The sequence below is a fragment of the Anser cygnoides genome, chromosome 1 (assembly GCF_040182565.1).
Source record: "Anser cygnoides isolate HZ-2024a breed goose chromosome 1, Taihu_goose_T2T_genome, whole genome shotgun sequence".
NCBI lineage: Eukaryota > Metazoa > Chordata > Aves > Anseriformes > Anatidae > Anser > Anser cygnoides.
The window spans coordinates 96,179,430-96,200,322 of record NC_089873.1 but is presented as its reverse complement, the minus strand read 5'-3'; the positions used below and the strand labels follow the sequence as shown (position 1 = coordinate 96,200,322).

The 20,893-nt window shown below is 46.1% G+C and overlaps 1 protein-coding gene across 1 annotated transcript; it reads left to right on the top strand.

Moving 5' to 3' along the window:
- Positions 1 to 8,302: 8,302 nt before the first annotated feature.
- On the top strand, positions 8,303 to 20,241 carry SLC19A2 (solute carrier family 19 member 2). The gene is made up of 6 exons (XM_048058190.2): positions 8,303 to 8,596; positions 8,677 to 9,282; positions 12,561 to 12,783; positions 16,354 to 16,546; positions 17,412 to 17,553; positions 17,768 to 20,241. The coding sequence occupies exons 1-6, from the start codon at positions 8,318 to 8,320 to the stop codon at positions 17,891 to 17,893; spliced, it is 1,569 nt and encodes a 522-aa protein (XP_047914147.2). The 5' UTR covers positions 8,303 to 8,317; the 3' UTR covers positions 17,894 to 20,241.
- Positions 20,242 to 20,893: the final 652 nt, after the last annotated feature.

Here is a 20,893-nt window from a genome sequence, read left to right as displayed (position 1 = left end):
TCAATGGTCACAGTCCCTTTGACTCCGGTTCTTGCTGGAGTTCCAGTATGACCAGTGTGGCAGCATTGCCCAGGCCACCTGCCAGCCCAGGCACGTGGCCATCACTGTTATCACAATATTCCTGGGCACAGCGCAGTGAGATGATAAGGGCTTAAACAGCAAAAGTCAAAACTAGTCACTAACAAGCACTAGACTCCAATAAGCAGTAAGGCCCAGGACCCTGCTAATTAACAGCTAAACAGCTCTAACAGCTATCAATTCCATCTGGCACACTGATCAGGTCTGTCATTATCTTGAACCCCTTTTGCCACACTTTGGGCAGGGACCAATGGGCAGCTTGACCCCAGCCAGCAGCAGAGCCCCCACCCAGCCGCTCACACGCTGCCCCTGGCAGGATGAGGGAGAGAACTGAAAGGGCAAAAATGAGAATAAGCTGTGGGTCGAGATCAAGACAGTTTAATAAGCAACGCTGTGCGGGCAAGCAAAGTAAAGTCAGGAACTGATTGACTACTTCCCGTTGGCAGGCAGATGTCCACCCACTTCCTGGAAGTTGGGGTCTCAGCATGCATAGCAGTTACTTGGGCAGACAAATGCCATGACTGCAAATGTGCCACCCTTCCTCCTGCTTTCCCTCAGCTTTTATTGCTGAGCACGATGTCGTACAGCACGGAATATCCCTTTGCTTAGTGTGTGCATCAGCTGTCATGGCCGTGTCCTCTCCCAACCTCCCACCTCTTACTCCACAACCTACTTGCTTCGGGGGCAAAGTGGAAAAAAGGAAAGGCCTTGACGCTGTGCAAACATTGTTCAGCAATATCTAAACCATTGGTGCCTTGCCAATACTGTTCTAGTCACAAATTGAAAACACAGCACCCCATGGGCTACTCTGAAGAAAATTGACTCCATCCCAGCAAGACCAAGTACACAAAGTATTTCCATATGCAAGTGGAGGGGTCAAATTCTTGGTCTAGTTTACAGCAAGATGTGAAAACATATTTGTACTGGATCTGCCAAACTGAAGGTAAGCTATGTTCAATGAGCCCTTAGGTGACTGGAAAACAAAGAATTTTTATCATGTCTATGAGGCAGCCAGCTTAGATTGAATCTGCCAAGACTTTTGGAAATATGTAGTAAAAATGATCAGGTTTGTACCACCTTTTACACACCACAGGATGAAATCTTGTGTATGTTGAAATTAATTGTAAAATACATAAGGAGAGCAAAAACTCCTGCAGTTCTCTCAAACTAAAAAACAGAGATGTGTATCACAGCATGAAACATTAACAAACACAAGCTCTTTTGGACTAAGGGAGAAATGTAGTGTCAGAATGCAGAGTATTCACATCTTGCCAATAATTTCTTCACACATGAGTCTAGGTGGGTGCCTTTATGCTGGCCTTTTGATCCAAAGCCCCAGCGTTAACTGTTTGTAGCCTCAAATGGTATAGTAATGGAGTTGCTGCTCTATAATCTCAGCTTCCAGGAGGACACAGGGTGTTCAAAGCAGAGCATCTCCAGATGATAGTAAGGGATAGGTGCACATGAATCCCCACACTTTTCTCACTAGGTGCCACTAAGCGTTTCCTTTTGCTTTGCAGAGGTGGTGGTGGCTGGACTACAGGCAGAAGCTGTGAAACTGGTTGTGTCTGCATGTCGGTGGGAAGTGAGGAGGAAGTGCACGTAACCACAGTTGAGCAGCTCTAAAGTAGCTGCCGACAGCAGCACCGCAGTAGTTTTTTCTCCAGACCCAGACGCGTGAGCCCAGTACTCAGACAGGTTTGTACAGGCTGCGCTGTGAAGTGTAGCTGTAAAGGCATAGCAAAGCACCATGGAGATACAAAGCTGCGCATTACCCATGGATTCGAGTCGATGCAGATCATGTGTCTGTGTTCAGCTACCCAGAAACCTCCTGAGATGTGCAAAGGTGAATCTGGGCTTCGGGGTACTTCACATATTAGACATCACTGAGCATGTGTGGCAAAAGTAAGGCACGCCCATATGAAGTGCCAGGAGAACTCTCCAGAAAAAGCATCGAGTAGGAATCTGGCTAGGACTTCAGGGAAACATCCAGCCTTTTGAGCACCCTCCAGTGCACCCTGGTACGGCTATGAACACCGGTGTTTTTAGAACTGTGCTAAGGGACAAAAAAAAAAAGGGGGGATTGCAACTTCATAAGCAGTGATGCACAGGTGGTATCTTCTATGACAGGCAAAGACCTTTTGGAGACTTACCTGAAGGAGGAAGGTAAAAGCTGTGCCCATGCACACAGATGTGCTAGGGAAGACTGTTTATTACATGTTACTATATAGTACCACAAAAATGATATGCAACAGTGTCCTGGGGTGACCAATTGCTGCTTGGTATTAGTGAGTCAGTCGTTCCACTTAACGAGCATTGAGTGTTCCTCTTCTTGCTCTCACTCCTTTACTTTGTTATGTTTATTCATGTTAGTTGTATAGCATCCACCCAGTTCATCCACCCACACTTTCCTATCATTACTGTGCCCTATTCTGCACTTGTTTGTTACAGCCAGTACTTGCATCATGCTTTAATTACAATAACCTCCTCTGGGTAGAGACTCCATTGTCTTGGAAGTTTGTATAGCACCCTCCAAAATGGGCCACGGAATCGTTCCCAGTGTTCCTGGGAACATCTGTAACACCTCTCCTAGTGGGACAAATGCTATGCTAAGCCCACTGGCAACTAGGTATGTCCAGAGGCACAAGCTAATTCAGTCTGATCCTTGTGCTTTTTTATTTTCAAAAAGTACTGGGTTTGTTTCTTCTAACTCTATTTGATCCACTGTTTGCTGTTCTTTATAACAGCCCTCTTTAGGCACTTATCAGGAAAATTTGTACATCAGTGACCCCATCTGTAGCAGACTTAAGTGACTTTTCCGTTGTTTTTTTTCCCAGTAGCCAACCGAAAAACATTTCAAAAATGTTCTGCCCATAATGGAAATGCATAATGCTGTACAACGTGATCCATCTTAGACTAAGGGTTAATCTGATAACCCGTGGCAAGTGATTCCACAAACAAGTCCTTCAGCCATAAATGTCTTACTTCCAGTGGCCATGTGCTTCAGCCTGCACTGTGTCAAATGCACCGGGTGCCATAGTGTCCAGCGGATAAAGCTTCTGCCAGAGGCTTTAGGTAGCCACCTGCCTCCTAACAGCTCCTATACTTTGCAGAGGTGGCTGCTGTGTGTCCTAAGGCTTCTGCAGGTCTCCACAGCTTGGATTTTGTACTGGCTTCTCTGTCAGCTGTGTTCCAGTAAACTGCAGTGCTGCTGTTTCTTCCCCCTTGCACAGTTTTCAGGGTATGCTTGGCTTACCACTCTTGTTGAACAAAAGACCCAGCAAGTGTGAAACTAGAGGTGATGAAGACAGCACTGAAGGGGATACATGGAGGAACAACGTGGACAATAAGTCATGAACTACAGGTAAAAAGCAGAGACATTTCAATAATAGTAAAAATAATAATAATAATATGAATTTGCATGGAACTAGAGTATTAAAATGTCTTGGACTCTTGGACGTCCAGACTGTGTTGTAGTAAAGTAGAAGCAGAAAATATTTGACATTGGTTCATGCTACAGAGAAGAGCTGTTGCATTCCTTTAGCGAGGGACCTTTTCTTACAGTTCAAGAGCAATTGATCAGATGGTAGCAATACAGTGATGACGACGACTATTGACGCTCACTTTACCTCTGTAAAATACAAAATTACAAGGTACCCCCAAGAGATTTCCTGCTCTCAAAAGCCAGAATGGCTCCAAAAATGGCTGTGGCATTGGAAGAATATCCAAGCAAAATTTGTGCATCCTTATTTTTTAAAGAGGGGAAAGAATTCTAAAAGAGGAGGGGATCATGGAGATGAGTCAATTTTGTTGTCTTTCTTAATTTTTTTTTAACAACAGGAATTTACTGCTTGAGGTCCTGACATGGGAAAACACTATGTTCTTCCCTCCAATTAAATTATTTTGTTCCATTGTTTTTGATCCCAGGGAAACACATGCCCTGTGCTTGGAGGACAGGCCTATTCTCTTGAATTGGGGTGCATATTTACTGAAAATGTGACATCTTAAATGTCTGGAATTAACAAACCCTAGGAGCTTATGAAAAAACAGGAAATAAGGCATCTGAGTAAAGTAATCAATGGCAAAGCTTTTAAATTAGCCCTTCATGACTGTTTAATTTCTGGAAGTCTCCTGTTGAGAGACCCCAAATCAAAGGATCAGCCAGGGGGATCTAGAAGAGATGGGCCTTCAAAGTTGCAACCAATCTTCTGTTCTTATAGGTAGCTACACTCTATAGGCCTTGTTGTAAACTAATCATTTCAGAAATATTTTTGTTGTTGTTGTTTTTTCTGTTCACACTGCTGTTGCATTCCATCATACATGATAGTTAATAAAGTCTAATTCCTCAAATTAATTAATCAGACAAAATTATAAAAGCACAGAAATTAATTCCTGCCTTTTCTCAGAGTTACGTCCATGCGCAGCATGGAAAAAAATCTGGTTTACTGCCTGCTTTTGGTGAGTTTCCAAGTTACTTGCACCATCTTAGTGCTTTCACCTACTGACTTCACAAGAGCGCGTAAAGTTTTTAACTTACAGAAGCTTTTCTCCAAACAGCTTGGCAAGAATTTAAGAGAACTTTTCTCGTGCGTACATTTTATAAAATCCTCCATAATAAAATACAGGCCAGAACTGGTTAACAGTGCTCCCCTCTGGTGCATTTCTGTGTGAAACTTAATCAGAGTTTATGGTGCACGTAAGATGTGACCTTAAAACGTTTTTGAGTCTCAGACTGTACTGTGCATTTAGATGAGTTGCTTGGATCTCGTGCCTAATCAAGCATCCCCTAAGGGTGATTCCACCCTAGATTAAAACAAAAAGAATTCTTAGTCCTTAGCAATAAGGAAAGCAGCAACAGTGCCATGCTGAAGGGCTTGGTGTTACTCTTTTCTTCCAAAGTGCCAACAGCAATTTCAGAGATTGGTCTGAGAATCTGAAGAGTTCTTGGGGCAAGTACAGACGGATTTCAAGCTTCCCTTGTGCAACAGAGGAGCAGGAAGAAGAGCGGGCAGGTCCCCTAGCCAGCCAGAGAGCCTTCTAGCATGCTACTGCCTATGTTAAACGAAGGTGAGGCTCCTCGTAAAGAGGTTGTTTGAGGAAACCCTTACACTCTGAAGGCCGTTCTGGGTGGTGAGGTAGCACAACACAGAAGTTACCACCAAAGGAGTGACCGGGTGAGGTACAATAGATCTGTATCCAGATGAATCCAGCAGAGAAGGCCCTCTGAGGCAGTGGGCACTGACCTGAAGCCTGCAGCCACCAGGTTGCGGTGGGATTCTCAGAAGTTCACATTTCCTCCATTACGCTTGCTTGGGCTTCTTTGTAGGCCAGCTGAAGATAAGGGCCTGCTTACTGCTACCCAACTGGCATTCATTTTAATGCAAATTGCGTTAATGTATCCAAGATTAGACACAAGTTTTAAATGGATACCTTATGGCTTTGCTTTCTATTAAAATTTTGAGTGATTGCTCAAACCAGTCACATTTTTCCAATAAGAGGGTGCTTTTCTCTGGAAAATGGTTTCATCCTCTGTGGAAGGTAGTCATTTTCAAAACATTCTTCATATTATCTGATTAGGAAGCTAGAAATGAAAAAACACATAGCTTTGGAACAAACCAAATTATTTTCTAGTACTAACATAAGGTTATTTTGGGTTTGGAATTAAAAAAAGAAAAGTTAAAAGGTAGGAGTTTCCCCTCTATTCTTTTTTTCTTTATTTTTAAACTTTCTATTACTCCTTTTTTCTACTGAAAAAGGTGTATGCTTGTTGAGAGAGGTGGGGAGCAGGCAAGATTAAGGGGAGAAAGTGTGAGAAATCCTACTTTTCATAGCTAATGCTTTCCATCTTGGGAAAAAAAAAAAAAAGGTTTTGAATTTTTTTGTCTACTAGCCAAATGCCTTTGACTTTACTTTTCCTAGTAGAGTGGGGGGATGGCAAGAGAAAATAGGGAGGAAGATTGGGGAAGGAAGGAAGTAAAAATCCCGGGAATATAATTTTGGCTTGTTTCCAAAGGATGAAAGTGTTCTGTGAAAACAAAATAAGGCGTGTGCTTCAGAGAACAAAAGAAACCCTGGGAAAACCCAGTGTACTTCAGTCAGAACTTTGCTGGTTTTTTTCTTGTGCAGCTTTTGGAGGACAAATCTAGGTTCCCTGACTACGGTCTGTATCGCTTCGAGTAAACATGTCGAGCTGCAGTGGAACTACTCTAGGGATTGCTATTTTGGAAAGGACAGAGGCCACCCATCAGATCCTCTGAGCAGCCTGGAAGCTGCTGCCCCTAGGCAGGACGTGCCATGGGAACTCCGAGGTTTCACTCCTTCCCCTGCCCCTGCTTGGCACCAAGCGATGACCCAGGTCAGTAAGCGGGTGCCCAGCACCTCATTCTAGCAGGCTACAGGCTTTACTTACCTGCTGCTCAGCCACATGCCAGCAGTACAGAGGGGATGCTAGGAGATAAGTGAGAGGGAACCGTACATTTCTGTTCTTTTTCCCACAGCAACTTGTTTATCAGTCATTATTTTGTCTCATTTCACCCTAACCATGCTATTTTATGAGATCAGCAGTTCCTTGCAAATGGCTGGGGTGGAGACCAGTATTAGCAAGACCTGATTTGTTCTGTTTAGAGTTCTGCTTCAAGCTAAAGTACAGTGAAGTGGCAATTGTCATCTTTTCTTTCTTCCTTTTCTTTCTAACAAATCTGCAAACAAAAGAAGGCATGAAACTGCTGAGAGGAAATGGCCTGAGGGCAAATGAAAGGAAATTTTGCAGGACCCAGACAAGCCACTGATGCCAGATGATACAGGACCAAAATGTTTAAAATGGTTAGCTGAGTTTTACACGGCTGAGTAATCTCATTAACCTAGAACCTTTTGTAGCTACATGTGTTCAGCTATAATGATGGAGATAGGAATAAAATCCTGCAATTAACGGAATCTGCTCTGGGTTTGAGAAGAACCCGTTCTTGCTTGCCCACCTGTGCATAGTCAGATGCCTTCTAAGGGCTTTCATCTTGCATCCTCACGCGCTGTCCCCAGCTAGGAGGCTGGATATGCAATTGCAGAAGTAGGAGGCCTGACCCCTTACATGAACTTTCTAAAGCATCAACCAGTTTGGAGAACAAACTGTCAGTACAGAGTAGGAAGCCATAGCAGTGGTAGCATCATAGTGGAGATCAAAGGGAGGCAGCACAGAGGTAAAGGAGTTGGCTAGTATGGGGTAGTAAGGGGTAACATGGGGTAGAGTGAATAGCAGTACAGCCAATAGATTGGAGGAGGACTGTAGTCCTGGGTGAATGAAGCTTTAGTGACATGCGGAAAACGGACTCCACAATCAGTAAGATTGTAAAGAAGGTATGTTTATTCAGCGCTGGGCAGTACTGGGGGTAGTCCCACCAAAGTTGTGCGCACCCCAACGTGGCAACTTGCCTTGGTTATATGCAGTAGTTACATGTGCATGAAGTTTCCCCATGTGCCTACACATATGCATGACGTATCCCTGCTTCATGTTAAAATTAGTTCCAAGGAGTCATTTCCATAAACTCCTCCCGTCTGCGCTTGCGCAGTGTCTCCTGGTGGTGGTCACCGGGGGTTGTGGGAATGAAGGCTGATAGCTCTTCTTCATCACTGCTAGCTGACCTCTTGTCTTTGTGCAGACTCAGCTGCTCCATGGCTCTTGTCCAAACCACAGGGTCGGTCTCAGACGGTTCTTGAGACAGGTTCCCCGTTTTTGTCAGGAACCATCCTTTGTGAGGGGCCCCGAGACTTCTTGTTTCGGTTAATTTGCACAGTAGCAAGCAAAGACATTAAGCAACATCTATTTTTAATACAATAATCTAGGTATTCATTAGTCAGCACCCTGTCTACTACGATTCCCTTAACTCCCTCTCTCACAGCAATTGAAGGAGCCTGGGCCAGGCAAGGAAGGACCGGCACAGCAGGTAAAGGCTCTTCGCAGAGATCTTTTCTAGGAAAATCTCGTGCCTACCCTCGGCGGAAGGGCGAGACGGGGAACTTTAGAGGCCAGAGGAACCCCCCCCCCCCCGGCCCCTTTGCCAGGGCGCTCCCCCCGCCCGCTCGCCCCCTCCAGCGGAGCAGCCCCGCCCCCGCCCGGCGCACACGTGCTTTTCTCCCGCCACGGCTCCGCCCCGCTCTCCTCTCCCCATTGGCCGGCTTTCCTGGGGGGAGGCGGCCGCGCCCAATCAGAAGCCGGCGCGCGGGCACGCCCCCCTCCCGGCGGCGAATGGGCTTGAAGAGCGGCGGCGCGGAGGCGCGCCCTGAGGGGGTGGCGGCGGCGGGAGGTGACCGCGGACGGGGGCGGCGGGGACAGTGGGCGGCCGCACGGCGCTCCCTGCCCGGCATGGCGGGGCCGCGGGGAGCCCGGCCTGGTGGCCCCGGCTGCTGCTGGGCGCTGCCCACGGCGCTGCTGTGCGCCTACGGCTTCTTCTGCAGCGTGCGGCCCTCCGAGCCCTTCCTCACCCGGTACCTGCTGGGGCAGCACAAAAACCTCTCCAAGACCCAGGTACTGCGTGGCCGCGGCTCGGGTTTCCTCGCGGCGCGGTGGCGATGCGTCTTACCGCCGCCTCTTCTTTCCCCCGGCAGGTGTTCAACGAGGTCTACCCGGTGTGGACGTACTCCTACCTGGCGCTGCTCTTCCCCGTGTTCCTGGCCACCGACTACCTCCGCTACAAGCCCGTGGTGCTGCTGCAGGGCCTGAGCCTCATCATCACCTGGTTCATGCTGCTCTACGCCCAGGGGCTGCGGGCCATCCAGTTCCTCGAGTTCTTCTACGGGATGGGGACCGCCACCGATGTTGCCTACTACTCCTATATCTACAGCATTGTCGACGTTGACCTGTACCAGAAGGTCACCAGCTACTGCCGCAGCGCCACCCTGGTGGGCTACACGGTAGGCTCGGTGTCCGGGCAGGTCCTCGTGTCTGTGGCGGGGTGGTCCCTCTTCAGCCTGAACGTCATCTCCTTAACCTCCATATCCATTGCCTTCGGCACAGCCTGGTTCCTGCCGATGCCACAGAAAAGCCTTTTTTTTCACCATGTCTCCAGTCAGCCGTTCAGCTTGGAGATGAAGGTCATGGACTGTAAAAACGGATCAGCTGTCCAAGATCAGCCCAGTGTGCAGAGGACGCCTGGCTGGGAGGATGAGACTAAAGTTCCCTTAAACGTGGAGGGGAGTGCAGCAGAGAAACAGGTGAGTTGTGCCCTGGGTGTACTTCAGAAGAGGATGCAACACTTGTGGTTGTCATGCATGCATAGGTGTATGTGTACGTGCGTGCACACAGCAGTAGAGATGCAATATCCAATAGCAAAAAGCATCCCTTTACTTATCCAACTTCCTTATTTATTATACAGGAAAATCTCCTTGTGATTTCCTTTCTTCGATAGAGCATGGTAGGCTGCTCCTTGGTTTTGCTGAAGTCGTTCTGCGTGCCTCACAAGGCTTTGGTTAAAACTCTCTGGGTATCAAATTGCTGCTCAACTGTACAATGCCAGAAGAATCTCAGGGCACTAAAAATTCTGTGCTTGTCCAAATTCTGGGTGTGTCTGTGACTTGCAGGGAAAAAAGCCATTCTTCCAACATCCACATCTTGAAAACGTTCGTTCCTTCAGATGTTGTGTAAGCTGTGTAGTAAGAAGATGTGTAGCAATTGGATTTTTACTTACAGTGCTGGAAGGACACTAGTCTGGGGAGGAAACAGCAGCAGTTCTGGAGAGCGCTAACAACTGGCGTTGGTTACCTACAGGGGCACAGGGTATGGGTAAATTGCAGGAGATACTTTTGGTAAAACTTCAGAGCATCCCATGAGCACACCACAGGTTATGCCAAGCACTCTGGGCTACGTAACCTCTAGCAAAAGTCCCCAGAGGGCTGCTAGCTGTCCTGGGGCCATTCATTACAGACGACCAATTGCACAGAGAGCAGCCTGCTGCAGGTGCCGGCACTTTGTGTGGGGCCAGGTGCACTGTCCCTGGATTGAAAGGAATGAGGAGCTGGGGTAATTTTTTTCTTAAGGTGTGTGAAGAGAGCATCTGTGCTGCTGCTGCATGTGTCAGAGCCAGGGTTTGCTCACTGACACGGGGGGAGCAGAGGAGGGCTCTGTGCTTTGGCTGGGTCGAGGGGGTAGTGTCCCAGGCTGCTTTCAGCTTCCTTCAGCTGCCGCTGGGAATTAAAGGCATTAACATTCCAGGGACCTGATCCTGCCCCATCCAGCACAGTCTGCCGAGACCCAATTGCTGAGATGGCAAGGTGTTTTAAAAAAAAAAAAGTATATATATTTTTAAAGGGGGCCGGTCTTTATTTTGCTTTGTCATCCGGTGGGAAGCAAGGAGAATGTGCCAGGACAAAGTGGCATAGCAGCGGGGGGCTGCCTGAACACACGAGGCTGGTCCTGAGGGCCTTTCCCTCTGGTCTCTTGCTCCATGCTGTCCCCAGGTACCAGCACCTGAAGGGTGCTTTCCTGCCTTGTCCTCCTGGTGCTGGCACCAGGGAGGGAGCAGTGTGGCCACCTGAGAGCTAGTGTGTATGTGCTTCTGCAGATTTTCTGGTTTTAGGGCAGGAGTGGCTTTGCTGAGGTGATTAAAAGCAAAAAAAAAAAAAAAAAAGTCTTTAACCGTGCAAACTTGTATGCTGAACGGTATTTGTTAATCACAGAGTGGCTCAGATTGGGAGGGACCTTAAAGATCCTCTAGTTCCAACCCCCCGCCACCGTGCCAGTAACGGTGAAGGGATGCATATTGCTTATCTTCCCCTTCTGTTTATCTTTCTCCCAGAGCAAGGGGCAAAGCTGCTTCAAAATTAATGCTGAAAGAGGGGGATGCAGGGGGAGGGAGGTACGTGTGCTTTAGTGTAACTACCTGGTGGTGGTCACACCAGGTGCTGAAAGCTGAGAAGCACTGGTGTCTGTAGCCTTAACGAAGGTAATGGCAACTGCGTTTCACGAACGTGCATTAGAGGCTGTACAAATAATTGAACTGAACCCTTGCCAAGCGATAGGAGGGCTGATGGGCCCTTCTGGCTTACCAGGCACCTGCTTGCACCGAGCTTGCTGAATCAGTGCTTGCAGCATGTGTGGCAGTTACCTTCCCTGTTTTTCTGCACCTGAACTCGTGCTTCATGCGAAGCCTTCTGTGTGGGAGATGTCTGGCTAACGCTGGCTTGCTGTGAGCTGACCTCCTTCCAAGTCATTCTGTTGGGCTTTGCAGAAGTAGTATCTGCACGCAGAGCAAGCATTTTGCCTCTGGCAAAGCACCAAAGGGGCCGTGTGGTATTTAATAAAGATACTCAGAAACCGGTGACACTTTGAGGGGTGGAGAAAGGGAGTTAAGGATGGAGTGAGGCTGCGGTCTTTGTTAGGAGTTTGAGCAGCGATGCCTTAAAACAAGTTTTATTGCTTGAGGAGAATATTCTTTCCAGGGCACAGGGTGAGTGATTCCCCTGGGTCAAGGTCATGCTGCCAAGAGCACGAAGCTGCTGCTGATGGGGAAGCTGCTCCAAAACTGGCTGTGTAGTGGCTCAGTGTGCAGTAGCTCAGTCCTGTGACAGCTCTATGTTATCCCGCAGGGATTTTAAGCTATAGAAGCTGGATGGGCTCAGGAGCTCTGTCAAGACCCACATGAAGTAACTGCTGTTTGGGCTCATGTGAGAAGGGTCTTGCTTGTCTACAAAGAGCATGTGCACACAACAAACATAATTAGCAGCTCTGTCTACAAAGTGAAGACCTCTTCGTTTCCTCTGCTGTGATCTGGTGTAAAGTGGTTAGGAACATCAGTCTAATAGCCTGTATGTAAAAGGCAATTTTCATTTGTCACCATCCCTTCTTGCTAAGACTGACCTACTTTAAAAATTTTTCAAACCATTTTGTGGGTATGCCCCCCTTTTTTGTGCTCTTTCTAGAAAGATGTGGAAGAGAGGTTCATTTCTGTCTCACTGAATCGTCAAAGCACTTGTATAAACGAGAGCTGCCGTTTGTGACAGGGTCTGATGGAAGGAGCTTTCATTTCTCTGCAGATCCCCAGGCAATACCTCTCTAAGAGACTTGGTGAACATTAACGGGTAGAGTAGTGGAATGATATTGCTCCTTTGAATAATTCATTCCTGAATGCTAGTGCTAGGGAAAATTGACTTATTATGAGGGAGAAGTACCCTCATCTGGTCACTTGCATGCTCTCCATGCTAACTGGTTTGACTGAATTTGGATCAGGGCTTAACAAATGTCAGTGATGCTTCTTCCTGTGATTCGAGTGACTGGCTTCCAAACCCGTTTGTCCAAAATAAATATGGGCCTATGCCTCTTCTCTCTGGTACCTCTCATGGCCCTTCTAACAACCAGCAGCTACTGCTCTGTGTGAGAGAGTTGGAGGTGGAGAGGATGCTTGAGACCGACCCCTTCCTTTCCGTATTGTAGAATGGTGTGCAGTATTCGTAAACGGAGACTAACATTTCTCTCCCCCTCCCTCCACTTTATGCAGGAGCAGAAAGTAGACATCGTGAAGGTGCTCAAGGATCTCTGGCGGGACCTCCTGCAGTGCTATTCCTCTTGGACCATGCTGTGCTGGTCAGTGTGGTGGGCACTGTCCACTTGTGGCTACTTCCAGGTCATCAACTACGTTCAGGGCCTGTGGGAGATGGTGCTGCCTTCTCACAGCACAGAAATCTACAACGGTGGCGTGGAGGCGGCCTCAACGCTGCTAGGTAAACTGCTGATGTAGCTCCTGCTCTGCTGGGAGAAATGCCCTATGTCCCTCAGGGTCACCAGAGCGTGATTTGGAAGTGTCTTAGGTTTCCCCACACATGCAGGCAAGGGAATCTCTGCACTTGGGATGAGTCTTCCATGACACGCGTGGTGTCACACTCAGTGTAGAGTTTGCTGTTGCATGCAGCCCTGGTTCTTGTAATCCAGTGCGTAGGTGTTTAAAGGAACCTCCCAAGTCAGTTGTCCTGAATGATTTGTCAAAAAGGCTCCAGGTGTGTGATCGACTCTTCCTGGCTGTCACTGTAGCTGCAGCCCTGAAACAGTTGGGGTTTTGCTTGTTTTAACCACTCAAAGCCCAGCTAAGGGTCCTGTGCATTCATTGCTTTTTCTCTGGCAGCATAGGGAGCACATGAAAGTTTCCTGTACACGCGCGAGCATGTGTGAGCCACTGTGTAGTCATTTCAGCAGCATTAAGCAGAAAGGCTATTAAGATGAAAGAAGTCACTTGATTTGAAAGGGCCAGGTGGGTCTGTCAACAAAAAGAAATTGTTTAACAAGTTATTAATGCTGTTTCATTACCAGAACTAGGACAATACTTCTTTTAATATCGCTAACGTATCCTTGCAGAGGCTCTCTAGGTGTTGCTCTACTATGTTCCTTTTCTTTGATGGAGTCATTGTTCCTCCATGTGCTGTGAACTTCACCTTCGTGGGGCAGAAGAAACCAAGGTATCCAAACAAGCAAGGCCTGGAGCTCGTCTTTGGCATGCTCAGACCCCTCTTGGAGTTCAGCGGGAAGTTGAGACTCATTTATAGCTCTAGTAGCTGGACTAGCACCCATTGTTAACTGGGTTTGAACCTGTCACCACCTTTATTTAATGGTCAGATCCTTAAGAATCGTCATCTTTGGAGTGCACTTAAATAGCATGTGGTCATATGCTATCACAGCATGATGTTGTGGCTCTTTTAATTCTTGTTTGATTCAGCTTCCTCTACCATCCTGCCTTGGCCCCAGGAAGCAGAAGAATTTGTATCAAGCAAAAGAAGACACCAGTCAGTTTGTGGGTGCAGAAATCACAGGTCACCGCTACACAGAAGATGCTCTTACTTCAACTGGAGCATGCTCTGTAAAGCAGGGACTCTTCAGAGAGCAGTTGTTAGGTTCTGAGAAGTCTTTACCAAGCATGTGAATTTATTATGTTAAGGGATCATAGCATGGCCAGACGTGGACAGATTGGGGAAAAAAAGTGAGGAAATATTCTTCAAAGCTTGTTATGAGCATCTGTGATATCAAGGTCCTTTTCAAATCCTGTGAACAGTGGTCCTATTGGAAGGAAAGGTTGTTGGCACTTAACTCCAGCAAAACTGAAACTTTTGTTTTCCCACAAAACAAACTTTGATTTTTCCTCTATTGTCTTTTCTGTAAATGGTTGAATTATATTGGGTGAAGTCTTCTGAAAGTGAATTAGCTTCTGTCCCTGAACTGCTCAAAAGAAAACCGAAAAATCCTTCTGCTTGACAGATTCATTACTTGGAACAAATGAAGTTTAGTGAAGTAATCTCAACAAAAAGCCTTAAAAATATAACAGGACTAGAAGTGATCTGTTGAGAAAGAGCACCCAGTGAAACCAACCTTTTCTACCCATTCTTAAGTAAATTTACATTCTTCATTTACTGTCATCTTACAGGCCCCTCTTTGCACCAAATCTGGTTTGAGTTGCATTCTTTTTGAAGATGGATGACTCCTTGAATAAATCTGAGTGCAGCTGTAGTCCTCAGATCTGTAGAAGAACATGAATGCTCCTTACTTTTCTTACTGTTTTGGAAGTCCCTTTCCTGGTGTATCCCAGATCCCATCTGCCATTGTCCTTGCTCTTGGTCATTCTGTGATCTGTTATGAGCAATGTCTGGTAACCTTCATAAAAGATGCTGTTGCCATCCCTGCCTGTAGCTGTGGTGTCTGCTAGAAGGGTTTGAGTAGAGCATGGTGACTCACGTGGCTGTCAGCTTCCTGTCCTGGGCAAGATAAATATTATGCTCCGTAGTGAGGTCAACTGACTGTGTAGCTGTATCTCTGCAGCTTCTTGGGACTGTGGCATTCCTTCATCAGACTGGGATGGGAACCACTGAATCAGCTGTAGGTATCTAATTGCAGCACACGGATTATATGTTTTCATAATTAGGTGTCGGGCTGGTGTAACGTTGAGCCATATGGGGAGTATGACTTGGAGTTGCCACTAAATCCCCAGAGTGAGATGTAGAATCTCTCTCCCCAGGTTTCAGAATGTCTGAGACAGTAGAAAGAAGGCTCTAGGACCTAGCTTCTTTTTGCATCTCAGGGTTTTGCTGCTAGGGGATCCAGGCTTCCAAAGACCACAAAATGTCAGTCTGGTAATGTCACGGCAGGCACTGGGAAGAGGAGTTGAGGGGGAGGGAATAAATTTTTTTCGTCCTTGGCAGAGCTACCTGCACTAGTCTGCAAGGTTGTTGTGAGATCTGACAGGATTGCAGGCTGGTACACTGATGGTACACAAAAAACCTTCGTGTGCTTGAAGGGTTTCTAAGAAAGCAGGCCAGCCAAGGGCTACAAAGCATAAATGCTGCCGGGTGGCACTTCTGTACAGTGGTCAAATGCTGAATACAATCCTGTTTTTCAGAGATCTCCAGTGAACCTCCCTTTGTCAGCATGCTGTTCGCTGTATGCGGCAGCATCCTTATGCTATCGGTTGCTCTGTGGCTTGATTGCAAAACAAAGCCTACTTCGCACAGGAATTTACTTGTAATATGTATTTTGGTTTCTCAGAAGTTAGAGCTGCAATAGTGCATGAAATGGACCTTGTCTTCTGCTTGAAACGTGCATCACAATTCATGCCACTCACCGTGTGATCTGTCTTCTCCTTCCAACCCCACCTTTCTAAAATCCAGCAGGAGCTACCAACCTGTTCTGATTGTGAAGGGTTGTTCATGCACAGTTAGTGGTGAAAGACTTTTTTTTTTATTTAAAGCCCCAGTAGCTTTCAATGAAGCTTCATTCTGGTAGATGGGGTTTTGAACTCATGCTCTTACTGTTACAGCCCAGTGTGAAGATGACAGTAAACACAGGTTTTCCTGCTTCCTGAGTGAGAGCTGTAACAGCTGTGTATTAAAGTGGATAGTGTCTTTGTGTCCCCACCTGCAGTGAATGTAGACCCTAAGGCACCACGAAATCATTAACTGGGTGCTTTTGTGAAGCAGGGTTTGCATTTCTCTGCCCAGCTGACAACACCTCTATAGTCAGCAGCAGTGGTATGAGTCATGGGGCTATTGTACTTACGAAGCTGGGGAGAAGATTTCAGGAGGGGTCGCCACTGACCTGTTTTTGTTGCTGTTGTTCCCAGAAATATGAATGGGAACTTACAGCACAGTTCCAGGTAAGGGGGAGGTTAGGAAGGAGAGCTCCTAAGGTGTGCACATTAATAGCATTCACGTCGTTAATGATTCTCTAACAGAGGCCATACAGCTCCTAATCTGTAGTGTCCAAATTACTTGAATTGCAATAACTGACAGTTATGCTTGTTTTCCCCCTCACAGGAGCTGTTGCAGTGTTTGTTGTGGGCCATATAAAAACATCCTGGGCAATGTGGGGTGAAGTGGCACTTGCCCTCTTCTCCTTTCTTATTGCTGCTGCTGTATACATCATGGACACTGTTCGCAACATCTGGGTGTGCTATGCATCGTATGTTGTCTTCAGAATTATCTACATGCTGCTAATCACAATAGCAACGTGAGTATTTTTTACTGTAAATTGCTCTTGAGATTACAGCTGTTTGGAAAGCTGGCCTGTTGTCCACGTAAGCAGGGTCTCACCCGCCAGGAGTCTGGAAGTCTGTTTACAAGGGTTTGTGTTCTGACTCAGGTTGGAAACAGAGGCACGGAGATGTGTATTTGGCTGGCAGCCCACCCAGGCTCAGAAGTCGTATGACACTAATGTGACTATTTCTAAATATTAGATAGCGCTGCTTTTTTTGTAAACGTGGCTGGATTGAAGTGTTAGCAGATAAGGAGAGGACAATGCTTTATCTACATTGTGGGGTCAATTTTTGCTAACTTGCATGGAGGAAAATGTCAATGTAACTCCTGTCTTTGAGAAGGAAAACACAGCTGTTTTTCAACCACACATACTCAGTGCTACATGACAGCCCAGGCACAGTCTGAGGGGAGATGTTGAAGCTGGTAACTGCAAAGGGAGTTGTGATCAGAAGGATGCAGGAGGTTATGGACCACACTGCCGTAGGCTGATGCTTAGGGACTGCCAACAGCTTTCTGAGACTATAGGGTGTTGCGCCTTCTCTGGGTGGCAAGGCCATTTGTAGCTGCGTCAGGCAGGGATGTTTCAGTCTTACTGAAACCCACAGACCTTCCCAAGTTTTTGCAGCCTTTCAGATGTCTCTGCAGATCTTCTGCTAGTCTGTCATGAGCTTATTTCTCAAAACACACTGTCAGTGCAAGCTAACTTAGTTGTGGAAAATACTGGACCAACCTATGTAACTCCTTAGGTTGCATATTTGTCTTTTACAGAGATGTTCCTCATATTCTTGTTCCCTTCTTCTTCCCCATCCTTACATTTTTGGTCATCCATTTCTTTCCAGGTTCCAGATCGCTACAAATCTCAGCGTGGAACGGTACGCCCTGGTGTTTGGGGTCAATACTTTCATTGCCTTAGCACTTCAGACTCTACTCACATTGATTGTTGTGGATGCCAGTGGGCTTGGGCTGGACATCTTCACCCAGGTATGATAGCCCCCTTTAGCTTTACAGATGGGAGAGAGGAAGGTGAAACAGGCTGTAAAGCCTCTCAGCCACCAGTTTCTGGGTTAAGGCATTGCCAACTAATGTTCACTAATTCCTGACACATTAGAAGAGGAAGGAAGCTCATGAATTAACTTTCTTATGTATTTGATAACTGTTTTGTTTAACCACTTCTTCTTTCTCACCTTCTCTGCAGTTCATGATTTACGCATCTTATTTTGCGGCTATCTCCCTGGTGTTCTTGGGCAGCGGCATATACAGTATTATTAGAGCTTACAGAAGACAAGAGCAGATGCAAAGCAGATCTCCTGAAAGCCATTAGTGCACCAAGTGAAGACCTTCAGTGGCTACATATGAAGATAGAGGTCTGGTTTTTAATCTCTGCCTTTTCTTCCCAAGGCAGTCACCTTAATGGCACTTGATCCATATTTATACTATATTAGTAGCACATTTTAGAAAGTAAATGTATTAAGTCTTACGTAAGTAAGAACAAATATCTTCTTTCTAAAATGCCTTTTGTTCTTCTGTTGCATATATGGGATGTGCAGCGAAGAACAGTAAGTTTTCTCAAAAAATGAAAGCCTTGAGAGGCTTTAGTCTGAAGCCGTGCATCTGGAGACTGTCCTTGAAAAGGCAGCTTTGATTGCATGGTAAACAGCTACTCTCTTTGTCATTAAAATGCTGCTGTAGTGAGGGCATTCTCACAGACCTCTCTGTGGAGAGACCTGGGCCTGGGAGAGGAGGTGGCCTTAGGCCAGTGCTCTGCAGCATGGCTCTTGCTGGATACTGTGTTCTGAGGACTCATACGCTTATGTTTCTGCATATACACGTGCTTCTTTTAGTTTAGTATTATTTCTGCAGTTTATCTGCTATCCCTGCTGTCAGAGTTTCACCATAGCTGATCATGCTACCTCCACAAAAATCTAACTGTCCTGGGGCAACTTGTGACAGCGCTGACTTCGCTGCCAGCGGTGCTACTTGTGCTGTGAAGGTCTGCACCCAAGGGACTGTAAAGCTCTAGGGAAAGCCTAGAGGGAGTTCAAGTAGGCAGGATATTGATCTGCAGAACCGTTGGGCATCTTTGCCTTTGTCCTCTAGGTCTGCAGATTCCTGCAGTTGTAAGAGTCACTGACTCGTATCCCAGGAGCCTGGGCTATCTCAGTGGGATGGTGGATTTGAGTGTAGCACCAAGAAGGAAGGTGACTTGCAGGATTTTAAGCTATTCTTTGTAACCTCAGAATCATAACTGCAGTGACTAGACATCTTCAGTTACTGTATTTACCAAAATGAACACCTGAGGCCTTGAAAAATGCTGACTGCTGATCTGTTGCTTCTTCCCTTTTTAAAATGCCTTTATTTCTGGTGGGTCTCTATCCACTAGTTCTACCTCTTCTTTCCACTTAAAAAAAAAAAAAAAAAGTGTTTACGGAGAGAAGAGTTTTTTTTATTTTCTTTTGTCCAGTCTGAGCAGTTTGGGACTTGCCTCATATCTGTTTTTTAAAATGATTTTTTTTTTTCCAAATTACATCAGCACTGGGAAGGAGTTGCACAGAGCTGTCCTAGGCTTGGGCACCTGGGTACTCAGGCATCAAAACCAGCACAGCAACAGATATCTGTAGTACACTGTGGTCATGGCCTATAAGCTGTCCCAGTTGCTGTGCAGGTTGTAGTTTTAAGAGTATGGGAGAACTGGAAGGGAGAACGTGCTGTGCAGTGTGCTTCCTTTCCATGCCTTCTCTTTCTGTGGTGGTTGGAGCTTATTCCAGTCAGCCTGAAGAAGCAGCTTCATTTCATTACTTGGTTTGTTTAATGCCATGGAGACGTCACAGCTTTTCTCTCCTGGCTGGGACAGATACGATCTTCCTCATAAATTCTGAGCGCCTCAGCCTTTATGACACAAGGTGAATGACTAACGTGTTTGGGATGTGCTCTCTGGGGTCTGTGGAGCTCTTTAAGGCTGGCTGCTCAGGGAAGTGTGCTCCCCAAAGCTTCACCGTGTCAGCAGGCTGCCTTCTGAAGTGTCTTAGGGGCTCGGCTTTATTTATACTTACATGTGTAAACTTAACTGCCTTATCCTGAAATGGAAACTTGAAGCCAACCACATATATATTCTATTCTGTTCTTTACTGTATAAAAATAATCTGAAGCTGTGAAATGCTAGCTGACGAGCTGTCCTGAGAAAGGGTAGTAAGGGCATACCTTGTCCTTTGGGTTCCTTGGCTTGATGGCAGCTGTGATGTGAGATGAGGCATGGATGCATGGCACTTGTATCAAGTGACAGAAAGAAGCAACTCAATTTTAATTGCACTTTTCATACAGAGAATAAATATTTGAAGGGGAACAACCCAGTTAATTCTCAACTTCTATTTAAATAACTAATGAATTACAGCAATAACAATTTTTCTACCAAAGTCATGAAATTGTGACAGCTCTAATAGTGACGTGCTACACTGTGTACATTTTCAGGCCTATTAATGTATGGAAACTACACCTAGATGTTGTTCTTATGTTATGCTGTTGCTGTGGTGATGAGGTGTCAGTAGAGCCTGACTGTACGTGGAATTATTGATGCCTATGAAATTCTGTAAGCATATTGATGTTGTTGGTGGGACCCCTTCAGCTTGTTTCAATTGAATAGCTATTTTTGTTAAATAAAAATATTTCAAGATACGTGTGGCCAGTGTTTTTGTCTTTTGTTAACTTGCTAATCCACAACATTGCTGCTGCAGTAGACTAATGCAGGTTGTTCTGAGCATCTGTGTTACAAAGGGAAAAATTGAGACAAACCAGGCAAAGAGAACTAAGTCTTAAAGATAGTGGTTGAGTGTTTTGTGTAGTTTTGTGGAGCTCTGTGCAAGTGTCTTACCCTGAGGTTCCTTAATTGTCAATCAGTTCAGAAATTCCACTCTGTAGTTCCAGTGCAGACTGGTGCAGTGGGGGAGAAGCTTACTCACTGGTGCAGGATAACCCTGGTCAGGAAGCATCAGCATCACTGAGGGTGACTGTAAGGGAAATCAGGTGCAGGTTTACTGTACAGGAGGACCTTTCTATTCACATCTACCTAATTATGAAATTGAGGCCCTAAGGAAGAAACCTATACATTACCTATCCTGACATATCACACTTGACTGGTTTAGAAAGCTGTCCCTTCCTGTCTTGTGATTCTGGAAGAGATGGCTTGTACCTGCTAGCACAGGCTGGGCTGAAGGGAAACTGCTCTCTGAATATCCGCTGCCAGTTTGTAGCCAGCAAGCCTTCTGTAGAGCTTGTTGAAAAATAGAAAATGGGTGGTTGGAGAGAATGGGTGTGTGCTAGGAAAAAA

Excerpts from the sequence above, each read along its gene's own strand:
- SLC19A2 (XM_048058190.2), top strand. The coding sequence starts at position 8,318 with ATGGGCTTGAAGAGCGGCGGCGCGGAGGCGCGCCCTGAGGGGGTGGCG. Across the intron at positions 16,547-17,411 it reads CTGCTAATCACAATAGCAAC|GTTCCAGATCGCTACAAATC; the intron begins GTGAGTATTTTT and ends ATTTCTTTCCAG. Across the intron at positions 17,554-17,767 it reads GGCTGGACATCTTCACCCAG|TTCATGATTTACGCATCTTA; the intron begins GTATGATAGCCC and ends CCTTCTCTGCAG.